The 20,000-nt window shown below is 26.4% G+C and overlaps 2 protein-coding genes across 5 annotated transcripts in view; one reads left to right on the top strand and one right to left on the bottom strand.

The window, feature by feature from the left end:
* LOC100210722 (anoctamin-4) overlaps nt 1–20,000 on the top strand; it is a 99,954-nt gene that overhangs the window by 55,735 nt on the left and 24,219 nt on the right. For all 4 annotated transcript variants that reach the window (XM_065804107.1, XM_065804108.1, XM_065804110.1 and 1 more), the window contains one exon: nt 697–836. In XM_065804107.1, coding sequence (XP_065660179.1) covers nt 697–836 — 140 coding nt within the window. The remainder of the gene's footprint in view (nt 1–696; nt 837–20,000) is intronic.
* Nucleotides 10,170–17,171, bottom strand: LOC136084046 (uncharacterized). The gene is made up of 10 exons (XM_065804111.1): nt 17,074–17,171; nt 16,864–16,958; nt 16,652–16,735; nt 16,361–16,395; nt 16,214–16,260; nt 15,756–15,802; nt 15,058–15,162; nt 14,708–14,812; nt 14,278–14,382; nt 10,170–13,976 (listed from the first exon to the last, which is right to left on the bottom strand). The coding sequence occupies exon 10, from the start codon at nt 13,884–13,886 to the stop codon at nt 11,730–11,732; it is 2,157 nt and encodes a 718-aa protein (XP_065660183.1). The 5' UTR covers nt 13,887–13,976; nt 14,278–14,382; nt 14,708–14,812; nt 15,058–15,162; nt 15,756–15,802; nt 16,214–16,260; nt 16,361–16,395; nt 16,652–16,735; nt 16,864–16,958; nt 17,074–17,171; the 3' UTR covers nt 10,170–11,729.

The raw sequence follows: 20,000 nt of genomic DNA, 5'->3' as shown, positions 1-20,000 counted from the left end.
CTATCAACGTCTTGCAGCTTCTTCCAAACTGCTGGTATTGACGACAGTTTCCTTGTCGATGGTTCGTCCTGGCCGAATGTTGTCTTATTCAAGATTACAAAATCAGTTGTAAAAAAAATAGTGTGTGTCAATGATTGTGCAGAGCACGGAGTAGCACTTATCCAGACATTCAATGAATCAGTTACCAAGAATGAGGAACAAAAGCAGTATCTACTGCAAGTGGTTGAAAAACACAGGAACGACTTTAAACACTGCAGACGTGACAATCTTGTAGATATGTAGATATTAATATTATTCAAAAAGCAAGTAACATTTGGTAAATGTGGAAAAAGTTCTGTAACTGAGATTTAGTTATTACACGTTTTTTATGATTTTGTCTAAATTACTGTTTTGAACCCTACCACCTGATGAAGTAAAGCATTATATGTGTAGAATCTACACCTTGAGATCTTTTTAATGATACTAAACAAACCAAGATAAGTTGAATAGCAACTTCATAAACCTTTCATGAAAATCAACACTATTTACGCTAACAGTTAATAATTTCAAGTTTTATAAAACTTTGCAGGTGATATCATGTGACCATAACAAAACTGTTAGGCGAGTGAGACCTAACATTTTCCTAAAAAAATATATATTTTTGGGACACCCTAATACTTATGCTTAATTTTTTATAAATGTCTAATTTGACATTAGATTCTTAAAGAACAAGTATCGAAATTGGAGATATGCAAAACTTACTTCTTATACTGAGGCCAATCAACCACAATGGGTTGCTGACTTTGAAGGTGAAATTCAAACAAAGTTTTCTCTATTTTGGCAATATTTAGAAATAGGTATTTGAGTTTAATGATTATTTTATTCAAAACTAAATTGCATTTACAAGATGATATGCATGCAAAATAAAAAAAATTTAATTAAATGAAAAAGAATAAAACAATGTATTAAAAACAGGTAAAGTATTTAAACAGGTAAGTATTTAAACAACTATGCAACAAAAATAATTAAAAATATTGAAAATAGAATTGAAATATAGAATATAAACATATATGACTAAAGTATATAATAAAAATTAGTTTATTTGAATCAATTTTGGAATTTAAATTAGAAGTCATTAAGTGTTAATAAGAGTCTCTCTTGCGATTGGAATCATTGAATATTGATTTAGGGCAACTAAAGTTTGTTGCTTGTAATAATTTACTGATATAGAGATAGGTAAATATTAAGATATCAATTTTGTATCTCAATTAGTTTTTTTGGATTTAAATGCTTGGAATTATAGAGATATTTTCTTAACATTCCAAAAACATTAAACATTTGGTGTTTAAAAACATTAAATAAAAACCTTTGAAATAATGTTTTAAAATTAAAAAATGTTTTTAAAAAATCTTTGAAATTACATTTATTGCATTAAACTTAAAAACTTATAATCTCATTAATATTTTTGTAAGGTGACAACTAACACAAAATTTATTATAAATTTAATTCAAATACAAGTTACACTACTAATTTCAAATTAATAAAAAATAGTGTCATGTGTCTCTTGTAACATTCAGACAAAACTCTTTTATTTATAGATTTTAAATTTAGACATAAAACTCTTTTGTTTAAATGTTAAATTTTATCTATGAAATTCCTTTAAAACAAGTTGTTCAGATTTCTCAACAATTTGAATGGAAAAAAAGATCTATAATATGATTTTTTTATAGACTTTTCTATGACCTCCTTATTGGTGAAGTCTTGAGTTCTTATTGGTTATCTAATTATTCATCAAAAATATTTTTGTTCTCACACCTTAAAATTAAATCAATTTTAATTTTGGTAATTTTTTTGATTTTTTTTATAGTTTAATCATTTTATTTACAATTTTTATTCTGCAATATTTGCATTGCATTTGCAACAAAATGATTTAAATCTTAAGTTTGTTAAGCCAACCTCTTATCTAAATCTTAACCTCTTATCAAAATCTTAAGTCTGTTAAGCCACCTCTTAACATCTTTTTCTTGAAGCTTGAATTGATTTATCACGAATTAATGCTTCGTGAAAGTTATTGCTCATCTATAAAACAACCATGTAAGAATGTAAACTTGAATAATATAGGTTACTAAAATATAGTCTGGAATCTGGAACCTAGAGTATATAACTAGTAGTTACACATACTAATGTATCAATTTTATTGCTGTTTTATGGTTTATGTAAACATAAATGTATATTAAAACTATACCAGTGTGTAAAAACCTAATTAAATCACATAAATAATAAAAAATAATACAACATGCAATAATGAAATTTAAAAAATGCAAGTTACTAGTAAATATTTAATACTATGTAAGTATTAAATATTTATGAATTTCTTCAGATCAATATGAATCTGAATTTTTGCATACACTTTACTTTGTATACAACCATTCTTTAAATTTTAATTATATTAATTTTAAATATATTATACATACTATTTCCATAATACTGCTTAAATTCATATGCTTGTACATGTTAAGTGCTGTTTTATTAGGATGATTTTATTAATAAAGCTTTTTTCAGCCCAAAACCATCAGTAAAAGATATAAATGCGTACACTAATAAAAGAAATTGAAGACTGATAAAAGATTGTAAACAAATTTTTTAATGTCTTTATCAAGAAAAATTAGTTTTGAGCTGAACCTATGGTTACTTTCAGTAACCATTTCAAACATGGTCGTCCGTAGGATTTTGTTCAGGGATGGGAAGGGGGGCTCACTAGGGAATTCAACTTTTCGGATACGCTGCATCCTTTTTCCTAAACATTGCAATCCCCAATTAATCAGAAGAAAATCATTGACAAATGTTTAAGTGTTTGATAGTTATAGTATGGTATTACATAAACATTCAATTCAAACACAGTTTTAAAGAGTTTCAAACGCAGTGCTATTAACAGAATAAAAGATGATTGCAGAGCTGCAACTGCCTGTTATTCTGAAAATATTTCTAAATATCTTTGATAAGAAACAGCTCTCAGCATAGGTCCCACCCCTGGACAAAAAGTTCTATAGAATTTCTATAAACTTTTGGAACATATGGCCTATAGAAAATCTATAGAATTCTATAAAATTTCTATAGAATCTCTGTTAATTTCTATAGAAATTCCAATAGAACTTTTTTTTCTACTTTTTATTTTATAGAAAATAAAGTTTTATAGCAATTTCTATAGAAATTATTAGACATTCTATAGAAATTTTATAGAATTCCATAGAATTTCTATAGACCATATATTCCAAAAGTTTATAGAAATTCTATAGAACTTTTTGTCCTGGGACACAAAGATATAAATAAGTTTCTGCATATAATTTATTCTTGTTGCTGTTTATACTATTATGATAAACGCTCTACAAACAAAACCCCGAAAAACTTTTGACAGCCATAGTTTTTGTCATTCGAGTCAGTGCAATAAGTAGACCATGAAAAACTGGGTTTAAATCTGTGCTTGACAAGAAATTTATAAGTTGCATATCCTCCTTGAGTTGTTGTGATAGTACACGTGTGCACCAAAAATCAAATCAATTTGTTGCTTCAAGATTAAAGTTATCAATACTGTACTCAAGATTGATGGCAGCTATGCTGCTTCTGAATTTGACATGTTAATGAAGTCAATTGCAGATTGAGATCTAAGTAAATGGAATGGTGACCTATATCTTCAGAGAAATGATTCATTAAAGATGATATGATGGAATCTAGTACCACTAAAATATTGTTTATTTAAAGGTGTCTTCCCATTATAGCTCTGTGCTTTTTTCAATTGACCTATCAAATTACTTGCCATCTGCATAGACAAAGGGCTTTCTTTCTCAGGGTTTTGTTTATTGACTATGTGATAGCGATTACATCAGTATATATATCTTGCTTGAAATGAATTTCGGCATTCTGGCAATACTCATGGAAAAGGTTATCTACCATGGTGATTAGTTTCTGAACATTTATGAAATTGAATTGTGTTGATGCAATGACTTGTGTTTTAGTCTATAGATGCATTTGTATATCTTTGCTATCAGCTTCCAGTCTAAATTGAAACAGATCATGGACATTTTTTCTATCATTGTTTCCTTAAACAGCAACGTTGTGTAGGCCCCAAAAGATTATGGATGATAAAATCCATAAAAGCGTCTTTTGATTTTCTAAGTTATCTATTTGCCTTAAGATTTGTTTGTCTGGATTTTTTATGTCAGTTAAGAATGATGCAACACCCTGTCATGCCACATACTTTTTAAATGATTTCAAATTCTTTGCTGAAAATTATTGTATTTGGTAAATAATGATGTAATTGCAGCCCATTCATTGTATTCACAATAAACGGGCTGCGAGAAAAAATACAAAGCATATTGGTTGATAGTTTCGCCATTCAACTTGCAGCCTTTCTTGAAGATGGGACTTCAGATTTTTTATGTTGATATGATACTTCAGCAGTCTTAAGTGATTCAGAGAACATAGAGTAGAATATCAAAGTCTGCTACACAGTTCTTAACTTTGATGGATTTGTATGATGTCAATGTTTTCATTTGATGTATGGTAATAAAGCAAGGATAGTAAGTGACCAGGGTTGATATTTGACGAGGGCTTAGACCGGAGCTAGGTTCGGTAAAATATAGCCGGCACCAGGTTTGTGATGGAGGCTGCATAAATATTTATACATCCTAAAGCATATTTTTTTTATTCGAAGTTCATGTTATATTCTGTATATATATATATGCATATATAAACATCATTATAATCAACATGATCATCATAATCATCATTATCATCATCATCACCATCATCATCATCATCATCATCATCATCATCATCATCATCATCATCATCATCATCATCATCATCATCATCATCATCATCATCATCATCATCATCATCATCAGTATGTGGTTCTGTGTTCGCTATTGTAACGCTGTCATCGGCACACAGGATTTTAGAATTTACCCGCATCGCTTGCGATTTAAATTTTTTTTTTTTTAAATTTTTATCAGAAAGATATAAATTTTTAAGATACGTTAGTTACGATAAAATTTTTTGAGAAAAAAACCTAACAGGTAAGACCCATAACGAAAAAGGCGTTGCATTACCGAAAAATCTAAAAAAGAGGATTTAGGCATGGGGATCATCAAAAAATGATTCGGATATGTCTTTTTTATTCATTCCCTTTAAATCAAGCTATAAACGAAAAAAATCCACTTACCTAAACTTTGAGGTTTTTCATATCATCATGGCGATTTTAAGTTTCTGAGTTCAAGTAAACTTTCTATAATATATTAATGTGCAATCTCCTACTTTGATTTTGAAAAAAAACGTTACATAAAATTTTTATTAAAACTTTTTTAAAGTTATTTTTCTTGATGGATGTAATGTATATCATGTCGAATGTCCAAAAAACATTTACTTTGCTTTTGACATTATTTTTTTTGCGGGGAATTAGGGTTTTAAACAGTAGTTGTTGCAATACCGAAACTATCCAGGTTGCATTACCGAACTCACTTATTTTTTGATAATGGACGAATGGAAAAGGTTCGTTATTTCTAATTTACTGTTTAGGTTTAATTCCTTTTTTTTTCATTAATCAAACTCCTTTTATAAAATCTAAACTCCATCGTAAAAAAGCAGGAATGCTCCGCGGAATGGGTTTTTTTGAGTAAAAGAAATTGACTAATGGAAAAATGAAAACAGAAGAAATTAAAATATTTTTTTACATTTTACAATTGTTTATACTTTTTTTTCAAAAAATAAATTTCAAATAAATAAAAATAGTTTATTACACTAGTATCTATCCCAAACCAATACGTTTTTTTGAAAATCCTTCTGTAAGCGTTTTTCCAAAATAAACAAATTTAGCAATTTTAAGTTTACAATAAATGTAAATAAGTTTACAATGATCATTTCGTATTCTTACATACATACATGCATCTTAATACTAGTTTTAAATAAGAAAAATAAAGTTTAAGGCATTATACTTTCTTACTTTTATTATTTGAGTTTGAATTCAATCAAGAGCGCGTTGAGGGTGAGAATCAAGGTAGTAAGCCCCACCCCCACCCCACCCCACGCACACCTCTTGGGGATAAGCTATATATTTTTTAAAGGCGAGTAATAAGATATTTGTTTATAACCTCAATATAATATTGTGCAAAACTTAGTAACTAGACTATGTCCTATTGTGTAAAGGTTATTGATTTATCTTAACTATAACAAAGTCTAAATTTCAATTAGCTTTTTAATTATTTTTTATCTATCAGACCCTCCCTTGCTGCAAGGGCTGAACCAGCGTTTTTTTTTGTTGGAGAGATAACTTTGAGAACACTTTGTTGTGTCTCTTAGGATTCTTTTATCTTTTGCATTCTTTATCAGATACTTCTAAAAAATATTTTTTTATGTTTTTCCATATACTTTTCACTTTGTTTCTGATCTAATTTTTGACCTAATAATTTTCATATGCACTTTGAAAATTGAAAGAAACATTTCTGTACTTTCTCTTTTTTTCTTCAGATTTTCAACCATACATGGAACTCCAAACATTTATTTGTTTATACTTACGTCAATTAAAGATGCTTTGCAAAAAATTGCGATGATTAAATTACTATGTAATAAAATTGCGATGGTCAAATTACTAAAAGACATTACTTTTTAAAATGGAAAACTAATATACTCAATTCATGTGAGAAAAAGTTCAACAATAAGAGATTTATTTTTCGAAAAGGAAAATACCAAGAAATGAATATCATGTTTTATAAAGTGAATTGGGATGAAATATTTGATAAAATAAATACAAACCAATGTTATGAATACTTTTTAAAAGTTTATGAAAAACCTTGCAAACAATATATTCTTCACCACTTCAAACCCACTAGTTCTATCCAAAATCCATGCATCAACATAAAAATCAAGAATCCAATTAGAAAAAAGCGTAATCTATGGTGCAGAGTGCGTGCTACAAACTTCAAAAATACAAACCTAAATAATGAATACAAACTAGTTAATAAAATGATTAAAAAGCAAATTAAAAAATCTACTCTTGATCATGAAATAAACTTAGCAAAAGATGTAAAACATAACCCAAAACTCTTCTATGCATATGCACAATGAAAAAATCAAACACATACAAAACTACTAGCACTTAAAACTAGTGACAATAAAATAATAACTGATAAAAAAAGTCATTGCTAATCTACTAAATTGTAGTTTCCAATCAGTATTTGCCAAAGAAAATCAAGATCTACCACATTTCATCAATAAAACAATGCAATGAAGATATTGTACATAATTATTTATTAGAACTTAATGAAAACAAGTCACTTGGTTGTGATAACATCAGTCCCTATGTGCTAAAGCATTGTGCAGAAGGATTATCCAAACCTTTGTCATTAATACTCAAGAAAACGATTCATTCAGGAGAGATGCCAGAATTATGGAAATCTGCAAACATTACACCACTTTTTTAAAAATAAGACAAGGAAGATCCACTCAACTACAGACCTATCTCTTTAACATCGATACAATGTAAGATAATAGAGAAAATAATTAGAAAAATGCTAATAATTTATATAACAGAAAACAATCTGTTAAAGCCTCAACAACATAGATTTGTACAAAATAAAGCATGCCTAACAAACCTATTAGAAAATTTCGATATTATTACAACTGAAATTGAAGATGATTATCCAGTTGATATATTATTCCTAGATTTTGCAAAGGCGTTCGATAAGGTGCCCCACCATCGACTTATATATAAAATTTCTAACTATGGAATAAAAGGCAATATTTTAAATTGGATTGATTTTTAAAAAAAACAACAGAAAACAAAGAGTGGTAATGAGTGAAGCTGTACCAGATTAGTGAGAGATTTATAGCGGTGTGCCACAGGGTTCTGTATTGGGTCCTCTTCTCTTTCTGTTACATATCAATGATTTTCCCCAATGTATCTTTTCAATTACAAAACTATACGGTGATGATACAAAAATTATATCTGTTATAAAAGAACATAATGATCTAATTAATATGCAAAATGACATTGATTTGTTAACTCAATGGTCAAATGTATGGTTATTGGATTTTAACATAAGCAAATGCGGTGTTATGCACATTGGAAGAAAAAATATTAACTATAATTACACTATGAAACACGACAATCAAAGTTTTATTTTAAAAATGACAACAAAACAATTAGACTTAGGTGCAACAGTTTCATCCAATATGAAATGGAATTATCAGGTTCAAGCAGCTACAAGTAAAGCACAAAGAATCTTATGTTTAATAAGAAAAAGCTTTACTTATCTTAACACTAAATTGGTAAGGCAATTATGCACATCGCTAGTTAGACTACACCTGGAATTCGCAGTTCAAGTGTGGAGTCCAGGTAATAAAAACGATATCAATGACCTAGAAAAATTCAAAGACGAGCAACAAAGGTAGCACCTGAACTAAAACATCTAAGTTATACTGAAAAATTGGCAAAGTTGTGTCTCACAACTCTGGAAACAAGACGTACAAGAGATGATCTTATTTAGTTTTTCAAAATAACAACTGGTATTGATAAGATATTGTGGTATAAAGAGCTTTATAAAACTTCTTCCCAAAGTCTAAGAGGTCATTCAATGAAATTTGAAAGAGAATTTGCAAAAACAACCATTAGACAATTTTTTTACGAACAGAGTGATACCTCATTGGAATGCTTAACCTGAAAAAGTGGTTTCTGCAATGACAGTAAATTCTAAAGGTAGACTAGATAAACATTTGTTAACGGCTGTTAAAGTATAAATTTTAAATTTTATGCGACAATAGTCGTTACAGCACCTTTTATTACTATTAGAGCCCGATTAAAAAAATGCCTCCAAAAAACACCCCTCTCCTGACCTCAAATGTGAAGGTAACAAATTACCAAAATATTTTTTTTATATTGTTAACTAAAAACATATTCATCAATCAATTTTAAGTTATATGCAATAATCTCTTAGCGTTTAAAAATTATGTCCATAAAAAGTTTGAATCCCCCTCAATTTGAGAGGGTTACAATATTTATCTCGCTATAATTTTTGAACGCAAAAAGATTATTTCAAATTATTTGTTAAATTTGAAATTAGTTTAGAACAGTATAAAAAATATTTTGCAAACTAATTGCCCTCACATATGGGGTAGGGGGACTAAATTTATTTGGGTATAATATTTATTTTTATTTTAGTATTTGCAAAGCATCGTTATTTAATGTAAGTATAACCATAAAAATGTTTGGAGTTTACTCCATGTCTAAAAGTTATCTCAAACATAAAAAAAAGGCAAGATCAGCCTCTGCCTTTGTTAGTGAATGATAAATCCCGCCCCGAATTAAAATCAAGAAACTTAGGCAAGTAAGGTTTTCATTGTAAAATAATTATTCGACGCTGGCTATCAGCCCTCTTTAAAAGGTTTTGCAGGAATGGAGATAACGCTTTAGGATCAAAGGTGCTTACGGATCAAGGGTGCAAGTGCTTCCCTATATCTCTTTAATATTTGTTGAATATAAGGAAATCGGTAAAATGCAAAGTACACACTAGTGAAATGCGAACTTTTGTGCAAACCAAAATACTATCTTTTAAGGACCATGATTATATTATTAATTTAAATACAAATAAATATGAATATATCAGTAATGTATATGTTATTAAATGTAAATGCATTTACTGACTATTAGAGAGAGCATGGAGGTAAATGTAAATACATCAACTGAGGGTTTTGGTTGGCGCAGCATAGTCATGTTTATAGTCATGATTATTGTCTAAAAACGGCTAAGCTGTTTCAACATGAAATACCTATAGAATAATGGTCCGCAGTCCAATTTCGCATTTTACCTAGTATTTAAATTGAAGCACTTTTTGTAGTTGATGCATCAACTAAAAAAAATAAATTATATTTTACATTAATTTTTACCAACTTAAGGAAAATATGTTGCAATTAATAATAAGAGCCCAAATTTAATTCCTCAAAATGTTTCAGTATTTATTTGTTTGATTATTTTATTATTCTCCTAAATGTTTCAGTGTTTCATTTTTTTTTCCTATAATATACTGTAAGCTATATTTCTATGATCTATCGATGTCGGAATATTTTATCAGAAATTTAAATACCAAGTTTTATTTCAATTATAAAAACGAAATTAAATAATTTATAGGGATTGAACGAAGTTTTAATAATAATAATGTATTTCCAAAATTAAAATAAATTGAATACAACATTTTCTGCAAACATCGGGAACGTTAACGTAACCATTTCTGCCACTAAATCTTATCGGCTAAGTCAGTTAAGCTTTTTCAATCTTCTTCATGCGGTTTTGATATTGAAAATATAAATATAATATAAAAAATTAATGTGTATATATATATATATATATATATATATATATATATATATATATATATATATACAGTAAACATAACTCGAATCTCCAAGGGACCTAAAAATTAGTTGAAGTTAGCCAATGTTCGAGATATCAGGAGCATAAAATAAATATAAATACACACACGCCTAATATTTACACACACAAAATTACAAAAAAATATAACCTATTAAAGTAACCAGGATAAACCGAATTTGAGCTGCAAGATTATAATTTTCACAAACGCCATGCTTACGTCACCTAAATATCTGATTGTTTTTCTGAAATTTTGTAGTTATAGCATTTTATAATTATAGCAAATTATGAGTATTATGTGTAAAAAATATGTGACTGTTTTGCAAATAAAATAATCATAATAACTAAATGATTACAAGATAAAAAAGATTTTATTTCTAACCTATAAACTTTTTAAACAATCTCAAAATCTAAAAAATGCTAATTTTATTTCTAACCTATAAACTTTTTAAACAATCTCAAAATCTAAAAAATGCTAGAAAAAGATGACTCAAGAAAATATTCGAAAAAAAAAAAAATCAAACTGAAAACTGCTAACAAATGTTAAATGATGGAAGAAAATAATCTCAAAATAAAAAATAGATTATATCATAGCTTTTAACACCGAAGGATGAAAAGGGAAGGGGGCCTTTAAAGTGGGGCCCACTTTAATTTCTAAAAAAAAAGTCTTTGAAAAAAAAACAATATTTTTTGGGGGGGAGGGGGGGCATGGCCCTAACCCTCCCTCCCAAAACCTTTTTTTTGAGGACCTTTATTTTTTAGAAATTAAGAAGTAGGCCCCAACTTTGAAGCCACTTTGAAGACCGTGTTGAGGGTCCTGTATATTTTAGGACTTGAAATAATACTTAAATTTACTAAAAAAAAAATAATTCAAGATCTTAAAAAATAAAACTAAGAAATACTAACCAAAAATAGTTCAAGATAATATTCTTAAAATAAAACTATGAAATATTAACACAAAAAAGAATCTAGGATGATAATTTCAAAATAAAAACTTGCTAACATAAATAATTCAAGAGATTCTCAAAATTAAACTAAAAAATACTAACAAAAAAAGAATCTAGGATGATAATCTTAAAATAAAACTTGCCAACAAAAATAATTTAAGAGATTCTCAAAATAAAACTAAAAAATACTAACAAAAAAAAAGAAACTAAGAAAGTTATCTTAAAACAATACTGATAATACTAACAAAAATAATTCAAAAAATGAATCGTAAATCTAAACTAAAAAGTGCTAACAAATATGACACAAGAAAACATTATTCAAGATAACTTTAGTTGTGAAATCGATAATAAAGGATAAAATTACCAATATTGGATGGAGGTTACTTTTAGAAAAGAGATTTCTTTGACTTTTTTTTTTGCTGGGAAATTACTCTACTTCTTTCATATCGCACTTTTGCTACCAACTGAGCTGAGGTATAGGTTTCAATTATTTTATTTGTTCCTTGGTTATTTCTTAAGGTTTCCATAACCATCTCTTCTGAAATAATTGATTTACCTGAAATTTCAGATGCAAATAAAAAATTTATTAAATCTGTTTCACCATATGAAAAAGAAATTTTTTGCTTATTTGAACAAGATTCTGTACTATTAAGGAGTTTTTTTCTTTCCATATGATGGAGCTTGTCATAAATCTGTTTAGTTGACCGAAGTTTTAAAATGTTGCTGGATTTTACATTCTCTCGTATAACTTTTTGAGAAATAGTTGATAAATCAAAATTACCAAATAATAATGACAGCTCTTTTTTTTCATCTTCATCCCATGGCCTACTCTTAGTTGGAGGAATAACTTCAAGATTTTCTTCATCTAAATCACTATCACTTTCAGAAATGTAATTTAGATGTTTCCTAGATGTTCTTAGGTTATATTCTTTCTCGTCTTTGCTTTTAATATCACCTTGATTAGCATCATCTGAAGACAAATATTTAGAACATGTTGGAGATGAGCCAAACAAAAGTTTTGTGACTTGTTCTGAAGTTTGACATGTTTTCTTTTTTTTGTCATTTAAATAATACCACCTCTGCCCTGTTTCCTTTTTATGTTTCATTAAAGTTGCAAGATCTGATTTCATTTCCGGATGGTTATCATAAATAAATGTCAGAAGACTTTTACGAATTAATGTTGCACATGTATTCCTTTCACGATCTTTATCAGGCAAACATTTAAAAAAAAAAGAGTTTAACTGTTTAGAAATGTCTCCTGAACTTAACTCACAGCCAGACCAAGTAATATAAAAATTATCAGCTTTATTACCAGGCACAGCTTTTCTTAAAATATTAAGATAACAGTCACATAAATACTTTAAATCTGCATTAATAATTAATTGACATGGGCCATAATTTCGCCCAGTTTTATGTTTTTTCACCATCACAATATAGCTGCCAGTGGGAGAATAACTTCCTCTGATATATTCATCAGTTTTAAAATTTGCAATAGCCCCAGATCTAGAAATGTTATTAGTTATTAATGAAAAACATATGGAGTCTCGTACATTTGTAAAAGTTGTGCTATTACTAATATATTCCTCTGGTTTGTCAATAAATGTTTTGTGAATTTGCTTTGTTTTTTCAATTATTTGATTGTTGAAAGAACTGTTTTGCACTTGAAAAAACACATCCTTTGGAATAACATCTTCCGTATCTTTGATCATAATAGCGTACTCTCGATCAGCCTCTTCAGGCTTAAGAGCACTTCGCCATTTTGAAATTTCTTTTTGGCACAAACAAATTAGTTCAGCTGAAATAAATGAGTCAATTGGTAAAACATTTGCTAACATAGGAGTTAGCTTAGAACGCAAAATAAAATCCATAAAATGTGTTAACGACAACAAGTATGACCGTTTTGTTCCCGACTTATAACCTTTATTTTTTGCATGTTCAAACCAAACTTCTTGAAATTTTTTTAAATCAAAAAAAAGGTGATATGAAGCTTGTTGAGGATCTGGACATAACATCTCCATCATTCTCCTAATCTGGTTCATTTCATTTGTTGCTGCCTTTCCTTCTTTTAAACCACCGGAAGGACTTTTTAAATACAAGCAGAACATTTCAAGAAAGTCCGTAAAGTTGGGCTTTGGGGCAAAATTATTAGCATCAGTTGATGGGAATTCTAAAATGTTTCCCTTATTGACAGAAGTAACATTTACAGACACAAATTGCTCTTTGTTTTCATAACTAGGTAATTTTTTCGTCAAAACAGGAAGTTTAATTGCTAAACTTTCTTCACATAAAATTTTATTTTTTAAACATTCATGATACTTTTTAGGGTTATTTTTAAGAAAATGAGGCGACCTATATAAGTGGTCGTGAATCCGATTTGTTTTTATTTTGCATAGAGGACATTCATAAGATTGATAACTTCTTGATGTATCAATTTTATCAGACCTTTCCTTTCGTAAGCCATGAATTCCTCTTGCTTTTCTTGCTTTATCTTTTGAGATGCCATGTTTTTTTGAGCGTAAATGCCTCGGTAGATCAATTATCATCTCATTACATCCAGGCTCAGTGCATTTTACCTTTTTTCTGCAACTTTCTTGCAAGTTTTTGGAAAATTCTTTGTCTTTTTTATTCTTTTTCTGTTGTAAAAAAAACTATGATATATATATATATATTATTATTATTATATAAATATAGATTTCTGAGGAGTCTTTATTGAAGAGACAATGTGTAAAAAAATTAAAATTAATAAGTGATTTCTAATAATTTATATATATATATATATATAAATATATATATACATATATATATATATATATATACATATATATAAATATATATAAATATATATGTATATATAAAAATAAATATAAATATATATATATATATATATATATATATATATATATATATATATATATATACAAACACATAACTCACACTTGCTGAACATCCAAGTGGTTCATCAATGATAATAGTTGGCTCTGTATCGAAATCCTCAGAACTTATAGATGACTTCGATTTGTCAATATCTTCAAGAAATTTCTGGGAAAAAAAAAAATATATATAATAAATATTTATATATATTTATATATATATATATAAATATATATACATATATATATATATATATATACATATATATATATATATATATATATATACATATATATAAAAATATATATATATATATATAAATGTATATACATATAAATGTATATATATATATATATAAATGTATATATATATAAATGTATATATATATATATATATATATAAATTTATATATATATATATATATATATATATATATATATATATATATATATATATATATATATGTATTAAAACATACAAACACACAACTCACACTTGCTGAACATCCAAATGGTTCATCAATGACTATAGTTGGCTCTGTATCTAAATCTTCAGAACTTATAGATGACTTCGATTTGTCAATATCTTCAAAAAATTTCTAGAAAAAATATATATATATAATAAATAATTATATATATATATTTTTAAATATATAAATATATATATATATAAATATATATATCTATATATATATGTATATATATATATAAATATATGTATATATATATATATATATATATATATATATATATATATATATATATATATATATATATATATATATATATATATATATATATATATATATATATATGTATTAATACATACAAACACACAACTCACACTTGCTGAACATCCAAGTGGTTCATCAATGGTTATAGTCGGCTCTGTATCTAAATCCTTAGAACTTATTGATGAATTTGATTTGCCAATATCATTAAGAGATTTCTGAAAAAAAAAATTAATAAATTTAATAAAAATAATATAAATATATATATATATATATATATATATATATATATATATATATATATATATATATATATATATATATATATATATATATATACAAACATATAACTCACACTTGTTGAATATCTGAGTGGTTTATCAATGACTATAATTGGCTCTGAATCTAAATCCTCAGGACTTATAGATGAATTTGATTTATCAATATCTTCAAGGGATATCTGGAAAAAAAAAAAAAAAACTGTATATATATATATATATATATATATATATATATATATATATATATATATATATATGTATATATATATACAAACACACAACTAACACTTGCTGAATATCCAATTGGTCCATCATTGATTATAGTCGGTTCTGTTTTTAAATCCTTAGAAATTATAGGTGAAATCGACTTGCCGATATCTTTAAGGGATTTCTGGAAATTATATATATAATAAACATTTATTTTTCAAATTTAAAGAACACACATTTTATAATTTATTATTTAATATCTATTTAATATCTATAACTATTTTATTGAATTGCTTTAATAAATTTGACTTTAAAATTCTCACATTTAATAATTGATTTTCTGAACAAATTGATACTGAAAAATCTACATCTAAAAGATAAAAAAAAGATAAAAATGTTATTTTTATTACATTAAAGCTAAATATTTCAATTCTTTTACATTTTTTTTAATTTTAAAAATATTGCTGTACAGCTCTTGGAATTAGGGTCAGTATTAGGCAATGCAAACCTAACTGCTAAACTTAGCGTTTGAGGTTGTCAAATATTTCCGAACATTTTAGCTTTCTACTTTTTATGATGGAACTTGAGAATAAATGTTTTTGCTGACCTGATGCTGACCTAAAACATATCATGGTACATATGCAATTTTTTGCCAACTTAAGTTTTTTCTATTTTTAAGGATTGGGTGTTTTATAATAATAAAAAATAACTTATTTCTTTACCTTGTTGCTATAAACATTAAATAAAATATACTGATTGAATACCAGTCTTACAGTCTTACCAGTTCCACAAGTTGATTCTGGTGAGCTACAGAAACGCTTTTTATCTCTAAAAAAATAAATTAATAATCGTGTAGTAATAACTAATAATGGTAAACTAGTTTAAATAGAAATAAAATTAAAAAAAAAAACGTAAAAGTTTGTATTACCTTTCAGAAATGTAAGTACTGAGAGCTACTTCAGCCTAAATCAAGAATAGGCAAAAATATCATTACAAATAGTTATCATATTAATAAAAGTTATAAAAAAAAAATCACTTATTTATATAATTATATAAATAAGTAATATTTAATTAAATAAATATGTAATATTTAATTATATAAATAAGTAATATTTAATTATATAAATAGGTGATATTTAATTATATAAATAAGTAATATTTAATAATTTAAGTAATTTACTAGAATAAAAAATTGAAAAACAAAAGCTTTTTAGATTACCTTTATTCTTGACACATTACTAGCTTTAGCAAACAAAAATACAATAGATTCAGGCACTAAAACTTTAAATACATAGTCGCTATCCTAAAAAGATCATTACTTAAAAGACAAAAATAATACTGGAAAGTTGAATATTATCCAAATGTATAGATAATTTTAAGATGACTTTGTTTAGAAATAAATACATGATTAATATTATAGATTATGATTACCTTCAAACTATTAAAAGCTAAAACAAAAGCATTAAAAAGATCATGTGATTGATCTTCTGTCAACAGGCTGAGGAGATCTCTGTTACAAAGATTTTCTAAATAAATAAATGGAAATGCAAAAACATGTTAAATAATTAAGTAAAAAACAAAAAAGTAAATAAAACAAATAAAATAATAGTGTAAATTCCTATATTTTTATAAAATACAAACTTTTATCTTCTCCACCAGCAATAAACCAGTTATGCCTGTAACTGTATATTTGAACATAAAATACAAAAATACTATTTAAGGATTTAGCATTTAGTAAGTTAGTAAGTTGTTATCAACTTTGACTAAAAGTCAATTTTAAATACTTGAAGTCAAAACTATTTGACTTCAAGTATTGAAAATTGAATACTCAAAATTAAATATTGCAAAAGATTTTATTTACATTAAAATATTACACGTCATTTTGTTTCCAAACTGATGTTTAAACAACTCACAATAAATAAACAAATGCTGAAATATATTTTTAAGAACACAGTATTTAAAGAATTCTAGGAATTTTTAAATTTGTTCAAAACAAACCTCCTTCATAATTAAATACTGGCAAAGGTGGGATTTGAATCTGCAATCCTGCTGCGAAGGGCAATCTGATCACAATAATAGCAGCACACTATACAACTGAGCTATGCGGACTCAATAGTATAATATTATATAAAAATTTACTTGTCAATTGTAAATTTAAGTAAGATACTTACTTGACCAGAATAAATAGATTTTAGCAACTGAGAAGATGCTATTTCAATCATACTTTTCTTTGTAAACAGATTCAATCCTATAAATATTTAATTATATCCTTATTCTATTACAAACAGTTATAAAAAAAATATTACCACAAAAAAAGGTAGACTGTATTGGGGATCTTTCTATCACATCAAGACTTGAAATTTAAAAAGAATTTCATGCAACTTATTAGATTGTATTGCAACCTCACACCTGTGAATTTATCGAACTCAAAAATTCTGATCCAAAAAGAAAAAATCTATTATTAAGTCATCATTTAGTAAAATCTTTACTTTTTGGCTTTATTTTGACTGTCAATTTTATGAATTCTAGCTTAAGCCTTGTTAGGACATATTTATTGAACAAAATTTTTATTTCTTATATATTTACACATCAAAGTGTATCAAAAATTATAAACAAATATGAATAAAAATATTATACCTGTTGTAACAAATGCATCCAAGTCTTCAATATCACTTGAACTACCTTGAAAGGATTATTAGACAAGTTCGAATTTTTATTTTGTTTTAAAAAGAAAACAGAAAAAGTGAAAAACAACAATTTTATACTTAAACATTGACTACAAATAACGCATCCATCATCAACAGAAAATTTGTTGCACAAAGTACATGGCATTTTAGAAGTTAATCTGTCTGAAAAAAAATTATTAGACTGTTATTCTTTTGTAAATTAGTATATATTATATAGTATATATTATATAGTATATATATATATATATATATATATATATATATATATATATATATATATATATATATATATATATATATATATATATATGTATATATATATATATATATATATGTATATATATATATATATATATATATATATATATATATATATATATATATATATATATATATATAGTTACATTACAATGTTACATCAAATGAAAATAATATATTTAAACAGTTATATTCAAAAAATAGTGAGTTGCATCAACATTACACAAGACAAGCTAGTTATTTTCATAAAAGCAGCCAATATAATAGAGCAGGGCAGAAGTCTTTGTTCGTGTTGGTTTGAAACTATACCAGAAAATAGCTTGTAAATTTATTTAGCTAAACTATAAAAAATTCAAAACAAAACTGCTTCAAACACAAAAGAATAATGAACTTATATAGTTAAAATTTATTTTGTATAAGCGAACATTTATTTTGTAAAAGTTACTAAACTAGCATTAAGTTGCTAAATAAATAAATAAATAAATATATATATATATATATATATATATATATATATATATATATATATATATATATATATATATATATATATATATATATATATATATATATATATATTAATAATATTTTTAATGGCGATTGAACAAATTAATACCGGCTTACGATCAAATAAATATCTCAAAAACAAAAAACTTATAAGGCTTTAACGTGCGTTCCCGGAGTTGCAATAACGAACAACAAGTTGCAATAACGAACAAAATTGTTACAAAAACGAACATAGGCCGCGTCAGGTTGCATTAGCGAACAAAAATGTTCGGTAATGCAAATTTTGCGTTGCTATACCGAATATCCATATGATCATCATCATCATCATCATCATCATCATCATCATCATCATCATCATCATCATCATCATCATCATCTTCATGATGATCATCATCACCTGATCATCTTCTCTTTTGGCAAGTACTGCACCATATAAATACTAAAGTTTATATAAATATGAAAGGGTATTGTATGCCAGCATCTAAATAAATAGCAGACATATGTTTATATCCATAATATGTATGCATAAAAAATCTCGGAAGCTTTTATTTCTCTGGACTAAAAATTTGAAAGCTTTTATTCCTACTCTTCAATTTCAAGTCAAATCTCATTCTACTCCAAATTTTTCACCATCTTAATCAGTTGCTTTATAAATCATTTATTTTATCTTTTTTACAAGAACATCTCTCTTTAAAACAAATGTCCTTTTATTATTTCAAAAAGCCAATGTAAAAAGGTCTTGTATGATGTTAAGCTCTGTTATTCTCAGTTTACTAAATCTTATATCTTATATCAGATGCTGGGTTTTAGAGCCTTTTGTTTAGTCTTCAACAATGTCATTAACTAAAATAAGTCTAACATTTAATCTCTAATTCATGGGTCTGATCTTTTTATTTCTCCCCAGAATAAAGCAGAGTTATTTGCAAAGATATCTTACTCTAATTTGATTCTTGAATCTAATGGCCATACTCTTCCATCCAGTTAAACAGATTAACCCATTATTAAACATCCAAATCACTATGGATTCTAATGCTAAAGTTAATTCTCAATTAAACACTTCTACAGTTTGTGCTCCAGACAAGATTTTCATTATAGTCCAGCGTGGAAAATAAAGAA

Source organism: Hydra vulgaris, chromosome 08 (assembly GCF_038396675.1).
Source record: "Hydra vulgaris chromosome 08, alternate assembly HydraT2T_AEP".
NCBI lineage: Eukaryota > Metazoa > Cnidaria > Hydrozoa > Anthoathecata > Hydridae > Hydra > Hydra vulgaris.
This window is presented reverse-complemented; position numbering and strand designations above follow the sequence as displayed.